Source organism: Gasterosteus aculeatus, chromosome 8, assembly GCF_964276395.1.
Source record: "Gasterosteus aculeatus chromosome 8, fGasAcu3.hap1.1, whole genome shotgun sequence".
NCBI lineage: Eukaryota > Metazoa > Chordata > Actinopteri > Perciformes > Gasterosteidae > Gasterosteus > Gasterosteus aculeatus.
Window position 1 is genome coordinate 17,327,477 of NC_135695.1, and position 23,302 is coordinate 17,350,778.

The 23,302-nt window shown below is 44.8% G+C and overlaps 2 protein-coding genes across 4 annotated transcripts in view; both read left to right on the forward strand.

Moving 5' to 3' along the window:
• The window catches only part of agbl4 (AGBL carboxypeptidase 4), a 201,981-nt gene that overhangs the window by 145,684 nt on the left and 32,995 nt on the right, over positions 1 to 23,302 (forward strand). The window lies entirely within an intron of this gene.
• On the forward strand, positions 625 to 12,202 carry bend5 (BEN domain containing 5). Of its 3 annotated transcripts, XM_040184984.2 has the most exons (7): positions 759 to 854; positions 978 to 1,036; positions 2,133 to 2,260; positions 2,948 to 3,431; positions 4,247 to 4,395; positions 6,214 to 6,427; positions 6,604 to 9,623. In XM_040184984.2, exons 3-7 carry the CDS (start codon positions 2,162 to 2,164, stop codon positions 6,798 to 6,800), a joined length of 1,143 nt encoding a protein of 380 aa, XP_040040918.2. In that variant the 5' UTR covers positions 759 to 854; positions 978 to 1,036; positions 2,133 to 2,161; the 3' UTR covers positions 6,801 to 9,623. The 3 variants fall into 3 exon arrangements, with proteins under 3 accessions (XP_040040917.2, XP_040040918.2, XP_040040920.2); XM_040184983.2 differs by having other exon boundaries at positions 625 to 1,036; positions 6,604 to 12,202; XM_040184986.2 differs by lacking the exons at positions 759 to 854; positions 978 to 1,036 and adding an exon at positions 1,111 to 2,047.

A 23,302-nucleotide genomic window follows, 5' to 3' on the forward strand; every position in this document is an offset into this window, starting at 1 on the left:
GGTCACACAGCACAATAAACAAACATCTTGGGGAAGCTGGCATTTAAAACAGGCCTAATCATAAATGAATGAAACAAAATATCAGAATTTTAAAAAATGCTCCGTATAGTTCTGCATCAGTTGCTTTTCAATTAGAGCAGCCGAAGCGGAACGAAATTGTTGGTGTCATTTATCGACTGTGGTGCTCTTCATTAGAGTAACAACTGAGAGAAATCCATCCTGTCTTTATAACCACCTGGCTTTCTTATAATAACAAAGAGTTCATTTCTGTCACCTGTGATACGATGAGCAGATGAAACTTGTACACCAGGAAACGCAGGAAAGACGCCTGTAAAATCTGACCAGGTACTCATTTTGGTGGCTTTTCTTACTTCAGTTCCCTCAAACAATGGGAATTTCGTAGGTGATGAAGTGAGAAGTGTCTAAATTGAGAAAGGTAACGGCCACTAATGTTGGAAACGTCTTACTAAATCACTAAAACAATGATTGAAATATCAATTTTACATACAGGGTATATTTGTTTCAAAAGTTGCAAGTAGAGAGGAATGTAAAGCTTTTTTAAAAGTATTATTAACCACAAGTGCAGAGGGATATTGTTTTGTTCAAATCATTATGGGGCAAATAGATCGAAACAGTTGAATGCTTCTGTATCTGAACATCTCTTAAGACCAAAGCTACTGTTACTGCGTCCATTACTTCTGCCTTGATGATCAACCCTGGTGATGTGGACCAGGCAAGACTAGCCGAGCGCAGACACCATCCCCCAACCCCCCTATGTGTATATTTTTTTAATACTTAGTGAGGAAAAACTGTCAAGCATATCCAAAGTGCAGGACCAAAGAGAAGAAAATAATGTATGCTTTTGTTAGATTCTTTGAAGACGATATGTGCTACGCGTTACCCGTTTTAAATGTCGAAGATTTCAGACCTCTGCACGAAACAGATTTTGATAATCAGAAGGTGTATCTGGTTCACAGAACTGAAGAGAATGGCAGCGCAGGCCAGCCGTGCGAAGCACAGATCCTTGCCCTTGCAGGTGAGTTGCCCTCTCAACGCATCCGCGTTTCTATTTTTTAATGATGTTTATCCTCCGTCCGACCGAGTGACGTTGACGTGCGCGAAACGTGTCAACGTGTCGAAGCGAGTCTTTTTGTTCCGATCTGTCAGGACGCGATCAGCTGGAAACTGACACCGATAGCCACAACAACGTCCTCGGCTGTGGCTAAGCTAGATGAGCTAGTCAGATATGCTAGGATAAGTTTGGGAGATAGCCATACCTCGTCGTTAATGCCTCACATATTTTGACACTCGGGAGGGGGGGGGGTCGTCTCCCAAGGGTCGTCTCTCTCGCTCCGACGTAGCGGCGCAGCTCGTTTCGCTAAATACGTGGCACGCGACGCTAGCCCCGGTCACAGCGGTTGTTTACAACATGTTTGCTAACGGCTGCTAGCTTGACGGGTGTTCGTTCCGCTTTAGCATTGTTAGCGCGGACGCGGCTAACAGTTAGCCGCGTGCAGACGCAAGGAGCTGTCACGACATGACGCACGTGTGGGACAGTCCGCGGTGGACCCCTTGTCGGTGTTTTGTTGTTGTTGGTTAAATGCAGGCGAGCCGCTGTAGCCACGGAGCCCCGGTGTGTTTGCGGTTAGCTCATTAGCCGGCTTATCAGCTGGTGTGTGCGACAGAAGGGATGCGGGTGCTGCAGTCCTCGCCGCTGTCCCAGATACTAATGGAGGACCACATGTAGTCTGTCAGTAATGTTTCCACATCATGTCGCGGGGCTGAACGCTGTAGCTCCAGGGAGGGTGATGTCTGCTCACGGGCGTTTTCTGTGCCCGACCATTGACTAGCCGCTAATCTCCGAATCTGAGCCGCCTCGAGCTGCGGTCCGATATAACGAACACCTTCACAGACGCTTTGTAACCAGGGCGTTTTGTGTCGCAACACGCTGTAACCGTGTTATTCTAAGAGGGCTACACATCTAGCAGAACGGAGAGACGAAACGCCCTCAGCTCGAGTTGGACAAATGCATGACATGATTCTGCAGGTACTTTTTGTGAGAATCCACCCAACTTTCTGTGGAAACTTTTTTTTTCTAAGTTTCTTCCTGCTTCTTTTTCTGCACTTCACAGATACAGTAGAGGAATTTGAAGACAGTATAATGCAAAAGAAGATGAAAATTCCCAAGATGTCCATCACGAATTCAGGGAACTCTATCGAAAACAATTGTGAAGAAAGAATGCCACTCAGGCATAAAAAGGTAGGCACACTTAGATTAGACAGAACTGTTACCAGTTTCATGACATTGAATCACACGGCCCCTTGATCCTGCTGACACTAAGCTCATCTATCAATGAAATAAAATGGTGCAAAATTGTTTGTGGGTGCAATGATCGATAACAAGTCACAAAGAAAAGTCATAAACAAAGTAACTGAAGTATCTCACTCATATTGACAATATTGTCAGTGAGGAATTTTACCCCGAGGAAAAAAAGCAGTGTGTGCGTGTGGGCGCACGAGTATCACGTTGATGCCGGCTATTTAAATACACCTATTCTTGATACAATTGAACATTTCCATAAACTTAGCTTGCACCCAAAATCCCCCACGCTATTTTTACCATATGCTGGATTAACACAAATTCAGCACTCTGGACAGCTGCCCTTTCAAAGACAAATCCTCTCAGCGGCTCATCAAAGGACTCAGTGACTCCTCTTCTCCCAGTTCCTACGGAGATCTGCACTGTCCAAACAAACCAACAAACTCCATGTCAGCTTGGCCTTCAAAAGTGTTGAATGCAATCACTGTTTGTCACATATGAAATCGCAGTGATGTCGCAAAGATTTGTGAAATTCTGGAAAAATGGTGTTAATATATTTAACTTTCTAGCTCTTAAAATTTAAATTCCATTTCACCGGCCTAAATAAACAGTTATTGCTTCCTTCAGGCCCTGTCTCAGGACCATGGACGTCCCCTTTCCAACTCCTCCAAGAGCCTCGCTGCCGTAGTGGCTCGCCTGGAGAGAAATGCGGCCAGCTGCTGTGTGGAGGGCGAAGAGGACCTGGACGAGGACCGGCTGGCTGAGGAGGGAGAGGACGCAGACGACGAAGATGAAGACATGGAGGGAGAGCATCACCATAATCATCATCATCATCATCATCAACAGCAGCATTTGGAGGTGGACACGGATTGTGTGTCTGGGGCGGTTCCAGCAGTGGTTCCCAGAGTTCTGTACGAGGAGCTGGTTCATAGCTACAGGCAACAGGAGGAGGAGATGAGGAGGCTTCAGCAGGAGCTTGAGAGAACCCGCAGGCAGCTGGTCCAGCAGGCCAAGAAGCTGAAGGAATATGGCAGTTTACTGACGGAAGTCAAAGAACTGAGGGACTTCAACAGGAGGCTGCAAGACGTACTTCTCATGAGACTGGGCAGCGGTGAGAGGCCAGGAGCACGCACACCCAACACGCCAAGCACCGCAGTGTATTCAAAACAACTTCTGCAATACATCTCTCTAATCTTAGAAAGTAACATCTGTATAGCCAGAATATGCCGTCCTTTAGTATTGCTTTTGAACTTATGGTGACCCTATAAATACAGATTACAGCCGTTATATCCAAGAAGATTCTAGATGCTGGGAAAAGGAAGGGGTGTGGAATGTCAGTTATTTATAAAATAACCTGTTTTATTGTTAATACACTCTTCTACAACTGCTGTTATTATCCAGCAATGGTAAAGTAGTGAGTCCAATACAGGAAGTTAAACAAACTCACTTTAAGTTTAATTAAAAGTGGTGTCATTGCATTGAGCAGCAATGTCCCCACCCAAGCTTCGCCAAATGCTGGCGTTAAGCTCAGCTCCCATGTAGATCTGGACAGGGGCGCCGGACGGGACCTTCTAATGGACAGGCTAAAGATTAGAGCGCCCTGGGGTGCTGTTGGACAGGGGATGGAGTGCACTGACGGATATTACAACTCATCAGCTATATTGGAGCTCAGCATGGCCAGCCACCAAGCCAGCTTAGTTACTGGGCTAAAATAACTGGCACAAGGAAGCTCGCTCAAGGCGGGGGGCAAACAGACAGACAAGCAGGTGGGGCGTGTAACAGTGGTACGATGCCTCTCGCCTGATATCCTGATGACTTTTTGTGGCAGTAGATGGTGGCGTTTGGCCCGACGACACCTTGAAGTGCTGTCGGACGTAGATTTGTGGCCGGTGTTTCCATAATATTAAATGTTTCCTTTGTCTGTAGAGCCTATGCATGACAATGGCACTCAGACAATCAAGGCTGAAGTGGTTGAACCCATTGTTGAGGCCCAGGAGACATGCCGAGAAGAAGCCAACACCAGTTCCAGCTACTCCCCCTCCCCCAGAACAGTATACACCTGCAATGATGGGAAGGTAGGTCGGAGGGACGTTTTTTATTACCAGCCGCCGCAGCAGCATCTGGCCTGTTGGCGTTTTCACCTTGTGCGTCCGTGCTTGTGTGTCATTGTGAGAAAATGTGGTTCCGGCAATGCCCGCTGTTAACCAGGTGTTTGTATGTCGGTCTGTTTGTGGACAGATTTTGATAATGCAAGAATATAAATGGGGCAAGTGTAGACGTAGGTGTAGGTCGAGGACAGGCCGCTGTAGTGGCCCCTTCCCCATTACACGCACTAGAAAGGGTACCGTCTGCTCTGAATTCCAAAACGGAGGACTGAAAGATGCCGTCACTCAACCGCTGATGGACAGCTATTTGACATTCGCTAACTATCTGACGTCTGCTAGTGTTGTCAATAGCTAGTAATTTCATTAATAGGCTATTTAAATTTCTCTCATATATTTGAGTAAACCTGTATGTGATATGGTCAAATGTTAAATTACAGATGGGGACATTCCACCTTTACTTAAAGAGTATCCCATTAATCCTGAATCCTTTTAGTCCCATCCCTGGCTCTCTGCCTGGGGCTGACTGTGGGAAGCTGCCTGGCGCTGTAGGAAATGCTGTATTTCCTCTTAACAACTATGGACCCGAGAACATGCTCGTCATAGTTGATCAGTCCGACCCCCCTCACCTGACCTCCCGAGGCCACCCTACCCTGGCAGGTAAACAAGGTTGAGGAGATTATTATTGTTCCTGCAAGCCCAGCCGGCATCATCAGTGTTTATTAGCCTGTTAGGGTTCTTAACTCCCACCCCCCACCGCTGTAGATCAACCAGCGTCCTGTCTCTCATGACAGGGGGGGGAATTGGTACTACAAGCTGTGGGGCCTGCAGCCACTCCAAGCGTGAAGAACACTTGCAAATTAGAACTCTCCCACATCCAGGACTCTGTATTAATTATTTGCACGAGAGGAATTTAAAGTGACTGACAGGTTAGCCCCCTTGACAGAATAAGGGGGGGGGGGGGCAGAGAGGTAAACGAGCGAGCAATGGGGGGCGGATGAAAACAATCCGCACTAACTTGGGGGCAGTCAAAAGCTCGTCTGATGGCCGAGGGCCTAAAGCACATTAGCTGCCCGGGGAAAAGCCTTTTGGAGGTGAGCCTAAAGACTTACCAGTGATAAGAGAGTCGAGATGGGAGAGTCACATATGCGTCCTGCTGCATCAGCTCACCTACAAACAGCTCACCGGGGGGGGGGGGTCCGGGCCACCAAAGACTCCGGGTTCTGCAACGTCCAATGGAAGTGTGTAGAGAGCTGCGAGCCCTGATCACAGTGGAGCTTAATCCAGGCTACATGCAGCCAGTGGCCCGAGCTTCTTCACGTAATCCTGTTGGTGAAAGTGGTGCTTCTTGGGGTTTGTTAGTCACAGTGACGCGCTGTGATCTCTCGCGTCCATCTAGCTTTTACACCGACGTGTCGCATTGATGGTCGCCGAGACTGGATTTTAACTCCGCTTTGACGGCGCGATAGCTCAGTGTTTTGTTTTAGTGCATTAGTGGCGGCTGCCTGAGAGGTTATATCACAACTGGTGATATCACAACTGGAGGGTATTTCTTCAGTGAAATGAAGGCGAACAACAATAGTGGAGGCTTTTCTCGATGGAAAAGACGTTTCCGCTCTGCTTCCGGCTCGCTTTCAGTAAGTCTGACCAGACGTTTTTTATACGATCCTATTTCTTTTGACAGCGCCTTCCTTCTTTTCCAATGACGGCTTCTCAGATTGGTTCTGTGTAGCGAACCGTCTGGCGGGTCAGGACACCGCTTGGTAACTTTTGTACTTTCGACCCGTGCAGGTGCACCTCGGTGGAGGGATCTGGGTGGAGGAGGAGAAGTGGCACCAGCTACAGCGCACACAGGGAGACTCAAAGTTCACAAAGAACCTGGCTGTCATGATCTGGGGCACAGAAACCCTCAAGAACCGTAGTGTCACTGGAGTGGCCACCAAAAAGAAGAAAGATGCACTGCCCAAACCGCCGCTGTCACCCAGCAAGCTGAAAATAGTCCGAGGTAAGAAACTCCAGTTTCAAAGCTAGAACATCTCAAAGCCAGAGTGAAGATTTTCTCTTTTTTTATAAATACTGCCTTTTCATCATCGAATCATTTAATTAGATTGTCAACCAAGATGAGATCAGCAAATTTTGAATTTGATGTCGTCTGACCACCCGCACTCACTCCTTCCGCAGAGTGTCTCTACGACCGAGTGTCTCAAGAGACAGCCGACAGTGCAGAGATCACGCAGAGATTGTCCAAAGTGAACAAGTACATTTGTGAAAAGATAATGGACATCAACAAGTCCATCAAGAACGAGGAGCGGCGGGAATCCAAGCTGCTCATCAGACAGACCGTGAAGATGGAGAACTTCACCTACGACGGCATGTAGTGACCCGCTCGCTGTTGTCACGCCAGCACGCCCCCCCCGCTCCTCCCTCCCCTTCCCCTCGGTGCCCAGTGTTCCCATTGGCTGACAGACAGCTTTACCCACCTGTGAGAAGTGGAACACGTGTGAACTTGTTGATGTGAGCTGGTATGAGTGCTTTTTTTTATAAGCTTTCGAGTGGGATCGGTACAGAGACGCGTGTGCATTTGTGTCAAAGAGCGGATATGACGTAGTTGTTCAAATTGATTTATTGTTCTGTGTCAGAACATAGCTTTGAGTCCTTTTTCAACTTTTAAAAAGTAAGAGGTTATTTCCCTAGATAAAGTCTTCTGATTCTATAAAGAAAATGATGCTAGCTTGCTTTAGATCTTAGACGTGTGGTCAGTCTTAATTGGTAACAGCCATATTGTATTTTGTAGCAGAGATTCTGTTGCTCCAAGAGATTCATTATAAGTGTGTGTGTGTGTCTCCTTAACTTGAGGTCGGTCGCAACACGTTGTTTTATTAAAAAAGGCTAACGGAGGTAAAACGGGAAGTCTAACTGTAATGCACGGCCTATAGAGTGCTATTTCAGTTTCTTATGCCGACCTTTCAGTTGTGAGAGTTTAGAGTTAATCAAACAAGTCACTTTCAGACCATTTGACTGTTTTAATGAGTTGTGGTGGTCGAGGCATGCCGATGCCTCGAAGGGCCTTAAATGGATTTGGCAATCACCAGGCGCTGGGACGCCCCTGGGTTTTCTAGGAAGCTGTGATTGTATATGTACAGTAAGAGGAAGGCGAGGAGGCTTCGCCCGCGCTTTGCTGTGAGAACGAGAGAGGCGGCGTGGTCCTATTTTCTGCCCTATTCACACCGTTCAGTTGATCCGACTTTCCGCCCTCGCTCTCGTAGTTAGGAGATGCTGCGCTGCACGGGACGAGGCCAGGAGGAAAATCACGGCTTTGCGCGCTTGAGGTCATCCATATACGCTGTTAGTTGTGGGTAAAGCTGTCTGAAACACTGTCGTGCTGTTTGTGGTCACCTGGGCCTGCCGAACCCCGTAGTAACCCCCTCTTTCTTAAAGGCCACGCCATCGGGGAACAATGTAAGGTTGCTCCAGTGACGGCTTCCTCTGAGCTACGCCATCAGAACTTTGAAAATGTCCTCTATTTCTTGTATTCCTTTTTTTTTTTTTAATCCCGTCAGTTGTTTATTGTTTTGATCCTAAATGGTTTGTGTGGCTGTCTGCAGGCTGGAACTAATGCTGCGGATTGAAATCTCAACTGTGACCTAGCTGTGGCTAACTGTGAATCTGCTGCAGAACTGCCCATCAAGCCTCTCTCCTCTTCATACTCTGGATTCTCGTTGGTCTGTGGGTTTATTTCTGTCTATATCATTTTGTCTCTTTTTTTCTTCAAAAAGTTCAGATCAGCCTTTTTGTTAAGCTACTTTATGTTTTGGAGATATTTTAATATACATATACATTTGTATTTCAGTTTCTTGTCATGTTAAATGTTACCGCTTTAAAGGTTCTGGGCAAGGTTCTTTTTATCTCATTGATGTTGTAATTCCATGTTACCTGTCAATCTATTGTGTTTCTTTTTACACTTGCATATTTTTCATATGAATTGTTGGCTTTAAGCTTGATGTTGTATCCAAATGTGGGTCAGTGAAATTTACAAACAAATGAAAAAAAATCTCCCTTTTTTTAAGTCATCTTGTGGAACATGAGAGACTGAGCATCCCTTAACGGAGCCCTTACATTAAGTTCCATTCACAACATTTGCTATTTAATGAGCCTCACTTAGAGTCAAACCTCTAACTATCTACCACAGTAATTTACTTAGTTGAAATGCAGTAGTTGGATCAACGAAAAACCATTTACATTGAATGCACTTTAAACTTCTGGGCAATTTCTTTGATCTTAATGAAATGTATTTGTGGTATTTGTCCTTTTTTTTTTGTAAATGTCTATATAGATAAAGGTTAACAAGCATTGTATTATCATAAGGCACCTTAGAGCATTTTGGTTTATTGTTTTTAAATGGAAAGAACGAGTTATGGGACATAGTTTTGTTTTGCCTGTCAGATATGCCCTTGACATACATTGATCGGTTTAATAACTACAACTCGTAAATAATACTACTAGTATTTCTGAGTAATTCACTCTGAACAAACCTAGTTGGCAAATTGACAAACGGAGGTCCAAAACTCATCTTTGCTTTTAAGCGCAAAACGTGATTCACCAATCGAAAGATATTTACCTATGAAATGTGCAAGCTGACTGGAATATCTGCTTTAACTTAATGTGTGACGGTGCTGGGTTGTCCATTGACATGATTTGTACAGAGAGAATTGTGTATTTTTTACAAAGGAATGGTAATTGTAAGCCAAAGTATTGAATGCTGAGATCAAGCTAAAGAACGGGGACGCTGGCTGAGGAACCAGTGAGGTTTGCACAAAAGACGGCCCATGCCAAGGTAACAGAGCCAGCCAACATGGTGACATATTATTTTTCTGGCTTCCTAAATAATATCCCTTTTTACATTTTTTGTTTTTTCACTGTACAAAGCAACATGTGAGGTTTCCGTGCGCTGGCATGTATTTAAAATACATGCCGTTCAAAAGAAAAAAGATTTCCGCTGTGCAAAGCAACCATGCTGAAATTCTGACACTTTGTTGTGCTGTGTTTGTGTTTGTTTCTTGATGCCAAAAGGGGGTGTGATTAATGCTTTAAAATGAAGCATTAATAGTTATTACATCATCTGAAATGTATTTTCAAATGCTGGGTTCCTGGAGCGCGATTAAGCCTAATCCTTTAACTAAAACCTTCTTTCATGGAAGCTGTATGGAAGAATTGTGTGATTTTAAACCCAGATTTGGCTTAATCTGCAATGGAAAGGCCAATCTCTCTAAGATGTACCAAGTCACTTGCAGACGAGCAGTTTGGGTTTTCACAGCGTGTTGGTAACGCTCACCATGCAGGATAACGGCTGGTTACGTTCTGTGGCGTAACGCCGGGGGAGGACCTGGAACCTCGTTGGCCCTGTGATCCCCTTCCTGCGCCGCCTCCGGTTTCTCACTCTCCCGTTTCCGTGGACTGGATTCTGTGTATCGAGATAGTAGCGAGTCCTCTCCCCACCGCTTTGTGTTTTGGTATTTTGTTGTGGACGCGTCAAAAGTCGAGGAGCTTTGTGTTGCTTTTCGACAGTTCGTTTCGGGGAAAAAGGTCACAAGACTAACGGCTTCATCTGCGATGTGTACAGAAAACACGGTTTGAGCCTCAGATACAATGTCAAACTTATTTCAAATGAGAAAAGGAAGAGCATTGTTAGGCCTATATTTTTCTTAAGGTACCAGTAACTTTGTATACAATCCACAAACCGGTTCTACTTCATCTGACTTCACCGTCCTACCTCATTGTTACTCTGGTGTTTGTTTGTCAGTGACTGTAAACTATGTGTGTATATTTAAAAAAAGAAAAAAAATCTATAGTAAAGGTATATCTGGTTACTCTCAACATATACAGCATATAAAACTCAACAATATCATACTTAGGAGGAATCAGTTGTAATACCTGCTTAAAGATGCTGCTGTAAAGGGGTATCTGCGTGAGGGGTCGTCTCTGAATATATATCTTCGCTCTTTGCTACGTTGTGCAGTTGATCAGTGGTTGTGTTCAGTCTCTGTATCGCATTCTGAGATTTTTACTGGTTGACGGTGCTACCAGCAAACAGTTCAAGAACTGATCTGTCTATCGGACCTCAAATGGTGCTGTTTTTCTATGTTATTATCCTCATACAGCTACGTTTTATTCAGGTGTGTCAATTGCTACTATCCCCTCAGCTAATCAGATTTGAAGCCAAAATGTTTCACAAACCAATAACTCCTGCTATTACTGTATTAACTATATGCTATCCATCCAAATATTGTAGATAGTGATTATATCCTCAGCTGTGAGTTCAGAAGTACCTCACAACTTGCTGATTTTCAATGGATGCATCTGCTTCTAGCACCTGTTGTCTACCAATATTACGTTGTTGTATTTTCAGAAATGTGTATTTTTACTGGGTAGATCGGGTTTCACTACACATAGAACATGATAACACACGCAAAAGAACAACACATTTTAAGAATACCACTGTTCACTGGTTTCTTGCCAGATTGTGATAAAAGAAAATGTTGAAGAGGTCCTCAGCAAAACCATGTTCTGTTCGAGTCAGCGTTACGTTTCGTTTACAGAAAAGAGATTCCATCGGACGTTGTGTGAATGGTGGAAAGATTTGATCCGTTAGAAAACTATTGCCCCGTTTGGATTCAAATCCATCCACCAAAAAAACGCAATGGAGAGAAAAGAAAGTCTTCATGGGCAGTTTTGGAATGATTGATTTCATCAAGTTACCACTTGAATCTTCCCCAGTTGTGTGTCTGTGTCCCTAATGGTCATTTCCTGTGTTAAAAGGAAATGTCTTACTGTGAGCTCAGGCTCAATTCACGTAAAGCACTGTTAAGTTTCTGGACTTGGCATAATCATACAAAAAGTGCATTATATTGTGTTTCGAACCTGTACAGTGACACCAATGGAATCTTTTCTGCGCCAAAGTATTGTTTTGGGGTAGTTTGCTCCGTCGATGTTCGTTTAGTTGTTTTTCTTACTCTCACCATGTCCGTGAAGATGTGATGTGCTGGGGGACTCCTCTCTTCCGTGGTCATTGTATGTGTTCAAACGCTCAGCAGGTGGTTTTCATGGAAGCACTTAAGCCATTCGTTGGACTGTTTTATAACGGCCCAATTTCAATCTTCGCTCTGGTCCTCGGGAGTCGACCCGGAGAGTTTTGTGTGTAATCGAATTCCTATGCAGGTGTTGAGTTGTGATCACCTGGCACCACATCACTGTTGGGTGGAGGGCCAACCAGGGACGGAGATCAGCGGAGAGCGTTCGAACCTTTTTTGAATGTGTCGGCACCAGCCTCGAGACTGAATCGAAGGGGACAATGGCGACATGACAAATCCGTGCTGAACTATCACTGCATTTTCGTACTCACGGGGTGTAATTAGTCTGAGCCATACGGGGCTGCTTGGGTATATATCTGTCTGTACTTGTAACTGCATTGCAATGATCACTGGGGAAAGACAGGGTTACTGGATGTTTATCCAGATGGTGTGATAATGTGAAAAGAATTTCAAGACTATTGCAGTAAACACTCCCTCGCCCTACTTCAGCCTCCCAGAGGCAACGGTACGTTTTAAGTGATTTAATGCGATGAAGAGTGTACATGTCTTTGCTAAACCGGCCACACCTCTGCTATGCGAGCAACTCTTTTGACGCTTAGCATCCTGTTCTGTGTTTTCTCTCGCTGCGTTCAGGAACACCTGTTTAATGTATGGACAAACAGAAATAAATCAATTTATTCTATCAGCACAAACCTCTTGTCTTCTTCGTTGTCTTTCCCTGCCTGGGGATCGTTTGTCCAACATTCAAACTGCTTTTCAGGATGAGTCACTTTTTAGAAACTGAAGGCTCAAGGAGATAATTTTGTGTTAACTTTTTAATGTGGAAAATACTGAATGTATAAAAACTGTGGGTAAGCTGTAACGTCCTTGGGGCTCGCCTGGCTGTTTCTCCGTTTTTATTCAGTCTTTGTCTAGTTTAAGCTAAGCTAACTAGACATTTCCAAGGTGGGCGGAAACTCTCCTCAAACTTTCCGCCACTTTGTTGGTAAATCTGTGTACCCTCGCTGTGTTGTTGACATTAATAACTTATTATCTAAAGTTAAAGGAGTACTTTGTTTCCACTCGTATCTTTAACCTCTTATGTGTATTTTTTTAAATGACCAGATTGATGTTAAATCTGCTCAATAGCTTTCAGCACAGAATCTACCTCATGCCTTTGAAGTATTTTTAGACTGGAATACCACTTAACAAAGAAGAAGTTTTCATTTTTTAATTTGATGGCCATGTTTGCTTTACGGCTTTTGAAATCCTCAATGACCTGAAGGCTAATGCAAAACTCTCCGCACAGGCAGTTACCCGGTTGACTTTCAATTTAAATGCAAAGATTAAAATTACAGTTTTGAGTTTTCAGTACAATGGTAATTTACTTTTTAAACATCTCGCCCGGCAGTCTGACGCCGTGACGACGGCTTTCTAGACGGACTGAGGCAGATGAGCTCTGGTGTTATTTCTCTCAACAACTCATTCCTTAGAGGAATCTGCCCCAAGCGGTTTGACCACATATAAAATCAATTTCGTCTGTAAAAAAAAAAAAAAATACCACAGGTGAAAATTAAATTATTCGGAGACCCCTGTAACTTTGGGTAATGTGTTCTTAACGCCAAACAATAAACCGAAGACACGCAGATTTACCAACAGAGTGGCAGAAAGTTTGAGGAGAGTTTCCGTCCGCCTCGGTTTGTCCAGAAAAGAGCAATAGTTTGACCTTTTTGGGAAACCTAATTTTCTCTCCTGCAGAGAGTTCAATGAGAGAATCAAAACCTCTCTGTTAAGTGTGCAGCCACGCTCGATAGCTTGTTAGCTTAGCTGCGTTAGCCACGTCTGACACCATAACAATCGGCCCCCTTCCCCCTCGCATCCCTTTTCAAGTTTGTGTTTGATTTCGTCATCACGTGTGTGCGTCTGTGGGGAAGGCGAGGGGATTAAACAGGCAGATTGTTCTCAACGTCGGCCGCGAGATAACGCGCTCACTCTGCTGTACTGGTTTGTTCACCCGCCATGCCGCTGGCCTGCTTGTCGGTGCCGCGCCGGTGATTGGCGGCCCTGTATCTTAACACGTGACGTGTCCAAAACCATATTGCAATATCAACCGAGCTGCATGAGAGCAAGATAAGACAGAAAATGTGAGTGTTGACATATGAGATTGCTTGTAAGATGGCTTGTTTGGAGAGGCTGGTATCTGAAATGAGCCCCGACACTGAATGCTGGATTTTCTTGAGTCCACACTGGGATCTCATGGGAGCGCGGCCACTGTGAGGGCCACTTCCTCCCTCCTTCCTTAGACTGCTCATTCCCTCATCCAGCCATCCCTCTCCCCTGCCTGCCACACTAATTCATTTCCATATATTATTGCCTCTGTAAGCAACTGTGTCACGCTCGCAGACTTTTCCTGCAGCCCGAGGGGACTTCTCAATGTCATTATCGCCAAAGCCTGCCACGAGGCCGTAATGTATTGCCGCTTGGCTTTATTGGCAGCGCGATGATTCAGTTCTGGTGATGATGGATTAGTGCCGGGCCGGGCTGAGCAGAGCCGGTCCAGACCGGGTTAAAGCTCCGCAGCCTTCGCTGTCTGTCGCATAAACACTGTTTCCTCCTCACGCCCTGCAGCACAGAGGAAGACATATCGTATTTGTGTCACACACACAACCTAATGAATACGGTCATTTCAGCGCTTTTATTGAGCTTGTCGGCAGACTCTGATTCATCTTGTTCACCTTTCGCTTCTCGCGCAGATCCGGTGCGCACACAGCGCCGCCGCGTAAGAGGTGGCAGTGATGCGCTTGCCTTATGACATTGTTATTGTTTTGAATGTGACGATGTAAAAGCTTGTCACGTTATCTCTGTCCCCAGGATGTTGAATCATACGTTATCTTCCCTACTTGCTACCATCTCTGCTGCTCTGTTAATCTGAGAAGTCACCGCAGGGTTTACAGACAATGCGTTGATTGGGATTAATTCAGCCTCCTGAGCGGGTAGTGTACGTGGAGGAGGCTTTTCCGCCCATGCTCCTCAGATACCTTACGTTTTTTTTCAGCCCTACTTATCCACCTGCATTGTCAGTTAACTGGATGAATGAGAAGATGTGCTGGTGGGTCATGAGTGACGCTGTTAAACTTCTCGCCGCTGCCAGCAGTCATTCAGATGTCCTTATCATCTTTAAGAAGCTTATTTGGCTTGTTCAGTGATGAAAAATGGTAACGTTTGGAATCCATCGGTCCCTCTCCAATGCAGAAATGAACACACACGCACACACACACACACACACACACGCATATTTAAGCACAGAGCTTCCAAATGGCCTCTATTAATGCAGACTGCTCTCCCAATTAACAAGATCCAAAGTGATGATGAATGTTTCATTCTCTGAACATTTAAGCTAATTACGGCCCAAATGAAGCCGGTTCCAGTGAATCACCATGGCAGCCAAAGTCACAGTCACAGTGTCACTCTGCACCAGCAGCCTAATCACTACGGCCGCTTAATATTCATCTCCCCCCGCCGTCCCCCGTCCTGACTCACCTCACCTCTCCTCACGTATCCTCCTCTTCTCTCCTCCCTCTTTTCCTCTTGTAGCTTCCGTCCTCCGCTCAACTGTCCTCCCCCACCTGCCGTAGATGTGTTGTTTCAAACGGAAATCAACTAATTGCTCTAATAGCATTTTAATGATAATTTAATGTAGTAAATAAAGCTTGTTACAAGCTTTGCAATTTTGCTGGATTTCAAGGGCAACAAAGCGTGTCCGATACAATCTGGTCACCTCCTCGACGATGGCTGTGAGATGTCTGCAGTGTGCTCACGATATCCATGTCAACGTCGATGAATCCTTAAAGATAGTCTGGTGGGAAAGATGCCATGCTCCGCGCGGCGTCAATGGACTATTCAAGTCATTTGCCTGAGACCAGAGCTCTGCGAGTCCGACAGGGCAAGCCTCTGTTTACATTATCCTGTTTGGATCTTCTTGAGATCCAGCGCTCTATGTCAGTCTTATCGGGGCGGTAGGAAAGAGACGAGTGGGTTTATATTTCCCTCGTTGCGAAGCAGCAGCTGATTACAACCAAAGAACATGTTCATGTTGAACATCTACGGCACTGAATTGTTATCTGCACCCATTCTGTAAACTCAAGATAACTTCTACATACACTCTTATTTCATTCGTCACTGTTTTTATCCCCTTCAGTCATGTGGTCTGTTTAGAAACAGAAACTTTATGGAGGCGGTTCACGCTGTTTTCTTGTTTGTTGTTCTTTGTATTATCATAATCAATTCTCCTCACAAAATTAACATACCTGATCTGTTTCAAGCCCGCTTAGCTTTGTGAGTCATTGGTGCCCATAAAAGAGATTAGATTTACCTTGAAATCAAAGATGAAGTAGTTCAATTTGCATTTGGATTCTTCGGCACATTTCTATCCACCATTCCCCCAGATTAAACATATTAAAAATGATGAGGAGCTTGAGCTAGAAAAGAGAAAACGAATAAACAGCCGTAAGACAGAAAAACAATTTAATTTCTCTTTTTATGTTCTACCAGTGGTCATTTAGCCAGACTCTTTATTTAAATGGTAATGTGAAGCTGGCTAAACAGGCAAGGCGAATCAGCCTGAGAAGAGAGCCAGACTTCAAATAAGCGCCTGTGTTTCAGGCTCGGGGAGTTTATCTCGGCTTTTCCTCCTGTCGCCTGACGGAAAGAGGCAGAGTGGGGAGCCGATTGAGCGACAAGGATAACTCTTCTCGGTGTTGGAGTATAATTAATTAGGTGTGATAAATTATACCATTTCTAGCAAAGCCTGGCAGCACGGCCACACACTCTAACACACACACACACACACACACAGACACACACACACACAAATACTCAAATAAGGGTTTACTCTTTGTCCCTTTGTTTTCACACATGCATGCGCTCACACACAGCAATGCATACTTTGCTAAACAATATAAAATACACGGGGACATACCTGCATCCAGCAGATTAGCATTTTTAGTTTCAATGAAATGTTTTAACATATGTCAGGATCTCCGATCCCCCCGAGTTGGTTGATGAGAAGAATCGCAGCACGTTAAACATTTATTTAGAAGAGAAAAAGATTACATGAGCAATTCTCCGCAGATATCTGGCTCTAACTATTGCTTGCAAGCAGGAGGTCCAACACACCAGCACGTATCTCAGCGCTCGGTGTAATGGCGTCTCCGAGCAGTAAGAACGCTGAGTTTTTCTACACATGTGAAGGACATTCTCCGTGCCAGCTACGAGAAGCTACAAAGCAGGTTGAGATAAGAACCCAGGTGAAGCTGAGGCTAGCACACACACACACACACACACACACACACACACAAGACCCTCCTCAGTGGCCGGTCCAAATCATAATTGACGTAAAGTAAAAACGTGGATCCGGAACTTTTGTACCGAATCAGATATGAACCAAGGCCATGAACAGAAGTCCTTTGTTTTGAAGCGTCTATGAGCTTGAGTTGACCGCCCTCCCTTCTCAGGACACAGCTGCAAACTAACGTTTTGTATCATGCTGCTCGTTGCACATCAGGGTCAAATACAGGACACTTGAGACACGGCTGTTGCACAAAACAATGTCATAATATTTTTAACCAGTACATGCATCTCACACATAACAACCCTGTACAACATGTTCTACCTTATTCACTACTAAGACCTTCATGCTCTGATAACAAGCAAAGTCCTTAACGCGGTTTGAAATTCACAATATTACAATATTATTCATCACAAAGCAATAAAGCAGCGGAAAGACCGAACAGTGGATTTGGGTTTTAAACAGATTAGCTGATTCTTTGCATCTTTATGTTCTAGAATCAAATATATCTAAAATAAATAATTGAAGTATCTGTGTTCATTAAAAGTAATTGAAGTTGTACTTTTTTTCCGTTCAGAGCAGTTCCATCAAGCTCCTTATCCAATTAGACATTATTGTGAAATGGCGTCTTGTTTTCTCGCCAACATAACTGTAGTTGAGGTGCAGCCTTCACTTGTAAAAGTGGTCATTTAAAGTCAGTCAAGGCCTTAATTTATTTTCTGCACGTCTTCAACTTCAAAAAAATGTTCTTACTTAGTTACTTCACCTTCTCTGTGAGTCCACATTTTAAAAGGACAACACAATTTTTATGGCGAAATGTTTCTCTATGCAAAAGGATATAGCAAAGGAGATATACAGTGTTTCACTGTGTTCAAATACATTGTACCACAAGGCGGCATTTTGTAAGAACAAGCCACGTGCACCAAACAAAGGGGGGGGGGGGGGGGGGGTCACCATCATCCTCAATTCTACTCTAAATTTAAATGTACAGTTGTTATCTCAAAAGCAAAATAAGACAAATAAAAACAACAGGAATACCCAAACTTTTGTTCAAACACGCCAAAACCGTGAGCCGGGCCCAAATAGCCCTGATAGCAGCGGAAAGAAAACCTCTACTTTCGTTACGTCTCACCAAACCCAAATGCTAACTGCACACGGGACCTTTTGATACTCTTTGACATGACGAATGCTTTCAACTAAACTCTGGCCCGATCTTACGCGGCGCGTCTTTAAACAAACCAGTCGCCCCTGCGGCGCTATTCTGTGCACTTCTGAAATTCAATAGAATTCATGGCTGAAAACCAAACTGACAGTTGTCTACTCTCCTCAATGTCAACATCGACCCCGACTCCATGGCTAAGACACGCACACACACACACACACACACACACACACACACACACACACACACACGCATACGCACATGCGCGCAGCCAGCAGGCGCTTTTAATGGTCTGGTGTTAATGAGAGTCTTGTTTAGAGCTGTCAGATGACCCGGGGCCATGCAGACTGACACCAACTCTATGTTCACAGCTCTTGAGGTCACCACGCGGTCCGTGTCTGTGTGTGTGTGTGTGTGTGTGTGTGTGTGTGTGTGTCTGAACAGGTTTGCATGTGTGTGTTGATGATACAGACAGAATCATTTCTTAAACCCAATTACCTTCCCAGGCCAGTTTGTTGACACTATATCAGCAAATCTTTAATCTTTGGTGGTTTAATTTTCAATCAGTACCGTTGATAATAATCTTCATGAATCTTATCTGTGAAGTCTATTCTAGCAATCACAGCGGAGGGTCAATCTTATTATGTGCCTGTTGCGCCACACTGTGAGGGATCCATAGGTGCATGATTGGAAAATTCTAAGAAAAGACACAAAAAAATGTTAATAGATAAAAAAAATGAATATGTGAGAGTGTTTTTTGAAAGATAAAGAAGTTTTTTTTCTAATATCATAACATGTACATGCATCTCACACATCCCATCCAGTATTTTTTTGGGTGGGTTCAGAACTCTTTTTTTTTCATTTTTAACACCCACGGAAGGAATAATAGCATAACGTTTTAGCCCTCAGGATTCCTCAATGAAACTTAAAGCTAATGTGTTAAATAAGTGTTGCTGTGAAAAATAAGTCTCATTGTGGTAAATTTATTCATTTATTGTCATTTTTTAACTTTCTATTGTATCAGAATTTGCTTCGTTAGATCTATTCCACCCGGTAAAATGATGCTTCAGACCAGCTTGTCCTGTTTGATATTGTGTTCTACATCTTCCAGATCACTTAACCTGTGACTGAAGGACACAAACTTGTTAAGATTTCAAAATTCCCAGCTGTTTTTTTTGTTGTTGTTTTTTCATGTTTTTCCCACAGAGATCCAAAATCCATTCCAACATCTTTTTCCTGCCGTGTTATTTTGCTTCTGTGTCCCCAGTGAGTGTTTCCCAACCTTTAGCACACACACTGCTGGTCCTCCTTTACGTGTTGACAGTGAGAGTGTGATCTAGCTTGCTATGTGGAGACCTGTTCACAGGGTGGGAAGCGGCTGTGTTGGAGCCATGCTGTGAGTTTGTGTGTGTGTGTGTGTGTGTGTGTGTGTGTGTGTGTGTGTGTGTGCGGGTGTGTTTAAGTAAAGGAGACTCAAGCTGACAGTTTGCCAGCAGCCTTGCACCTGCACACGGCTAGGTGTTGATCTCAGATCGGGGAAGGGGGAGGAAGGAGGGAGGAGGGGGGGGGGGGGCAGGCGGCGGGAGAACGGGAGGAAGCCGTCTGACACAAGGTGTCTGAGAACAGAGGTGAGAGGTGAGGAGCGACAGATAGGCTGTGCGAGGTGGCGCCACTCTGACATATAATTCCTGTTTATACGGGGGTGGTGGTGAGGGGGGGGGGTTGTATGTGTGCGTGGTGTGAGCGTGTGCACGCCACAAGGGGGCGGGGGAAATGTGCAGCTGTGTGGCGGGCTGGATGGGAGAGCCAATTGGATTGATGCGGGCTTTCATTGGGATGTGCCAACCCCAGAGCGCCGCCAGGGCCTCGTTTGTCAGACTCAAAGAAATGGCGTTGCAGCGTGACGTTTCACTTTGCCTCTGGCGCACACTTCAACAGCCCTCAGCTTCAGGATGGGGGGGGGGGGGGGGAACTGGGCCGCTGATGCCGCCATAACCTGGTGGGGAATTGAATTATTGTTAAATAGGCGAATGGGGGTTGTTGTACAGGGAAAATAAATGTGTGTTTAACATCCGTCTCTATTCCAACTTGTTCTTACTCCCGACTCTCTGTCAGTGTGTGATACCGAAGCACAGGGGCACCTTTTCAACATCCAAAGAGAACATCTCTGTCAAAAAGAGCGAATCAGAACAGCTAAACTACGGATAAACAGACTTTCACTCACTTTTTGTGTTGTGCGTGAAACCAAGTCAATGCTGACGTCTTTTTACCGTTTCATGTGTTATGTAGCTTTCTGTAGGTAATGTAGGAGCATTCACTATACGTTTAACCTTCATAACAGACTACATGTTTAAACTGTGTCGTCGTGGTGCAGAGGGTAGAGAGGAAGCACAAGGTTGGTGGTTTGAGTCCTGGCTGCCCCATGTTCCATGTCGAAGTGTCCCTGAGCAAGCACCAAACCCCTAATTGCTCCCCGGGCAAAATGTAAAAAGCCATGCGTTATAAATGCTAAATGACCTGTAATGTAAAACTCAAAATGTTTTATACGTCTAATCAAGCACGCGTACGGTAGAGGTCTTTTTTTTTTACTACGCGGATGTAATGAGCTGAAACTGACACGAGGGCCTTGAAATGTCCAAAAGCGATTCTAAAGCGGCCAAGTTTGTGTGTGAGTCGGCCGTTGTCCGTCGCTCCATGTTACTCCTGACAGTGCAGCCCATGCAGGGTGCATTCAGCAGGCGATACGTTGCCATCGTCGGTCTCCTCTTCTGCATGCATTGGCTGTTGTTAACCTTTTGGCATGCAGCGGTGAGTTTGACGCTGACTGCAGAGCCGTGACTTGGGAAAGCTCTCTGGAGCGACACCCAACAGCATGTCAGGGAACTCTGACACTGTCAGCGCAACGGCCTGAATTATTGAAGTGCATTGATAATTTAATACAGTAGATCTGCTTTAACAAGCAAACAGACAAAGAAAAAGCAATAGGACTTTGCATTTCCAGTCACACAAGAGGAAAAAGTTTGATGAAGCTGATTCTTGTTCTGATGTATATGTAGTTTTATATCCCACCGCGCAGCGAGGTACGGCGCCGCGTGACCTAGTTGGGATCCCGGTAGCGGGGAGGGAAAGTGAGAGAAGTCGACAGATGGCAGAGGGTTAATGGAAGTTGACATGCGTCCAGTATTTGCGTGTCCCTGGACGACACGTGGCTCTCGCCCATATGCTCGCGTTGCCTCGTTCACTCCCCTTCCTCAACCACCACCGCAAGCGTTGGATTTTCACACCGTATAAAAGAAGACATCCAAAGTCATGATTCGATACCGTGATGCGTTGTTGGTTTTAACACCGGCTTTTGGACCAAATCTCTTCGACTAAACCATTTAGTTTGCACCTCATGCTATCCGACCACATCGAGAGGCAAGAGTTGTTTTATTTGTCCCAAAAGGAGTTATAGAGAGCGGATGACACAAGCTTGTTTGAATACAGAGAGACAGCCGTACACGGCTGAAAGACATGTGTTAGTATTCTGACTTCACCCCAGGACCAAGTAGTTGGATGACTTTGGAACAATGGTCCATATTAATTGTCTCACATGCGACCGATCCACATCCCCCACTTTAACAGTGTTTAACAGTATTTAACCCTCTAACCCTGTGCGAGACAAAAGGTCTTTAGGTTAATGAAGGTCTTTGTCTCCCTCTGGATTAGAGACATTACAACGTAATTTCTTTAGGCAATAATTTTATGACATTTTGTGCCAAATCACTCATGAAATCAAACTGCAGCATGGTGACGCTTGCAGGGTGGGGGCTTCAGATCGCCGAGACACCCGGACATCCACGTGACTCCATAAAGAACTTGTTTTCCTATCTTGTCTTTTTTGGTCTTCCTTTTTAGTGCATCGTCGTCGTCTTTTCTCTAGACACTGTTGTGTCGTCGTGGGCGAAAGGTTCAAAGTAAAACATTAGTGAAATCACATAACTTCTCTTTGAAACACAGTGTTTAATACTATGGGCCGCGCATCATTTTTGCTTCATTACTGCCATGTTTTTTTGCATTGAGATCACATTCGTTATGTCTGGCTGACTGTCACCCTGTCTGTCTGGTTGTCGAGGACGTGTCCCAGCAGGCTGGCCGTGGACTGGCAGAGTGTTGATCTGAGTGTCAGTGGGATTGGGGGTCTCCTTTTCCCAGCTCTCCTCTCTGCCACCAGCTGACAGACGAGGTCAGGGACTCATCCCGCCTGTCTCTCTCAGCTCCTGACAGCCTCTCCTCGGGGAGGCAAACCCAGGACAACCCTGCTCCGCCTGGCACGCACCCTCACCAATTAATATTGTATCACTGGTTTCTAATCTGCTCCTTCAGGGCCTTTCTCGGGGGGTGATCAGGCCACCTCGCTTCCCTGGGTCTGGTCTTTCCCACCAGCCTCCTTCCAATATATGTGTCCCTTTTTTTCAAAATTGATATGACTTTTTTTTGCAAGAAACATTACATTTTTTAAATTAAACTAATCTAAACTATTTTGGGATTAAGCAACTCACTGTTAATGGGCGGATCTGGAAATGTAGCTGCTGCGCATCAGTTTTAAATTCAACTTCAACGCATTGGCAGCATAGCTCTGGGATGGCAATGGCTGGCCACTGTTTTGAATTCCGGGCTTTTCCTTTACCATGTGGTCCATTTTTGATTTGGAGGAAAATATCTCAACAACTGTTTGGGTGACATTCATGCCTCCTTCAAAATGATTCGTATTAACTTCATTGATGTTAGCATTATGATTGTGAGCAGGTTAGAATATATATCATATTTATAATAAAGTGTAAACCCAAAACACTCTGAAGCAAATCTGACCACAGTATAGATAAAGATCCCTCCAACTTGTCAGTGATATCTCAAACTAAATCTCTAAGATTAACATTTGGAAATGGAATGCTTTTCTCTATCAGAGAGATTATTTTATTGATGTATAGTGCTGGTATTTTTGGAACATGACTCGAACTGAGATGAGAAGAACATTGCCATTTGTTTTTCGGGCTTGTACCTCCATTCTTCAAACTCTGTACTTCTTGTAGTGAGAGACACAACACCTCCTGCGACCTCAGCGGACGACTTGTCTTCCTTCCTTGGGGACTGAGTGATGTGCTTGTGGTTCCGAGAATAACCACAGTGCCGTCCGTCGGGGTCAGGAGCGGCCCGGGCAGTGACGTGTATTTGTCGGTAATCGCAGGTCCTGGCTCTCACATTTAACTTTTTCTTCTAATGCACACACACACACACACACACACACACACACACACACTGTCT

Excerpts from the sequence above, each read along its gene's own strand:
- bend5 (XM_040184983.2), top strand. The coding sequence starts at position 853 with ATGTATGCTTTTGTTAGATTCTTTGAAGACGATATGTGCTACGCGTTA. Across the intron at positions 4,396-6,213 it reads ACACCTGCAATGATGGGAAG|GTGCACCTCGGTGGAGGGAT; the intron begins GTAGGTCGGAGG and ends CGACCCGTGCAG. Across the intron at positions 6,428-6,603 it reads CAAGCTGAAAATAGTCCGAG|AGTGTCTCTACGACCGAGTG; the intron begins GTAAGAAACTCC and ends CTCCTTCCGCAG.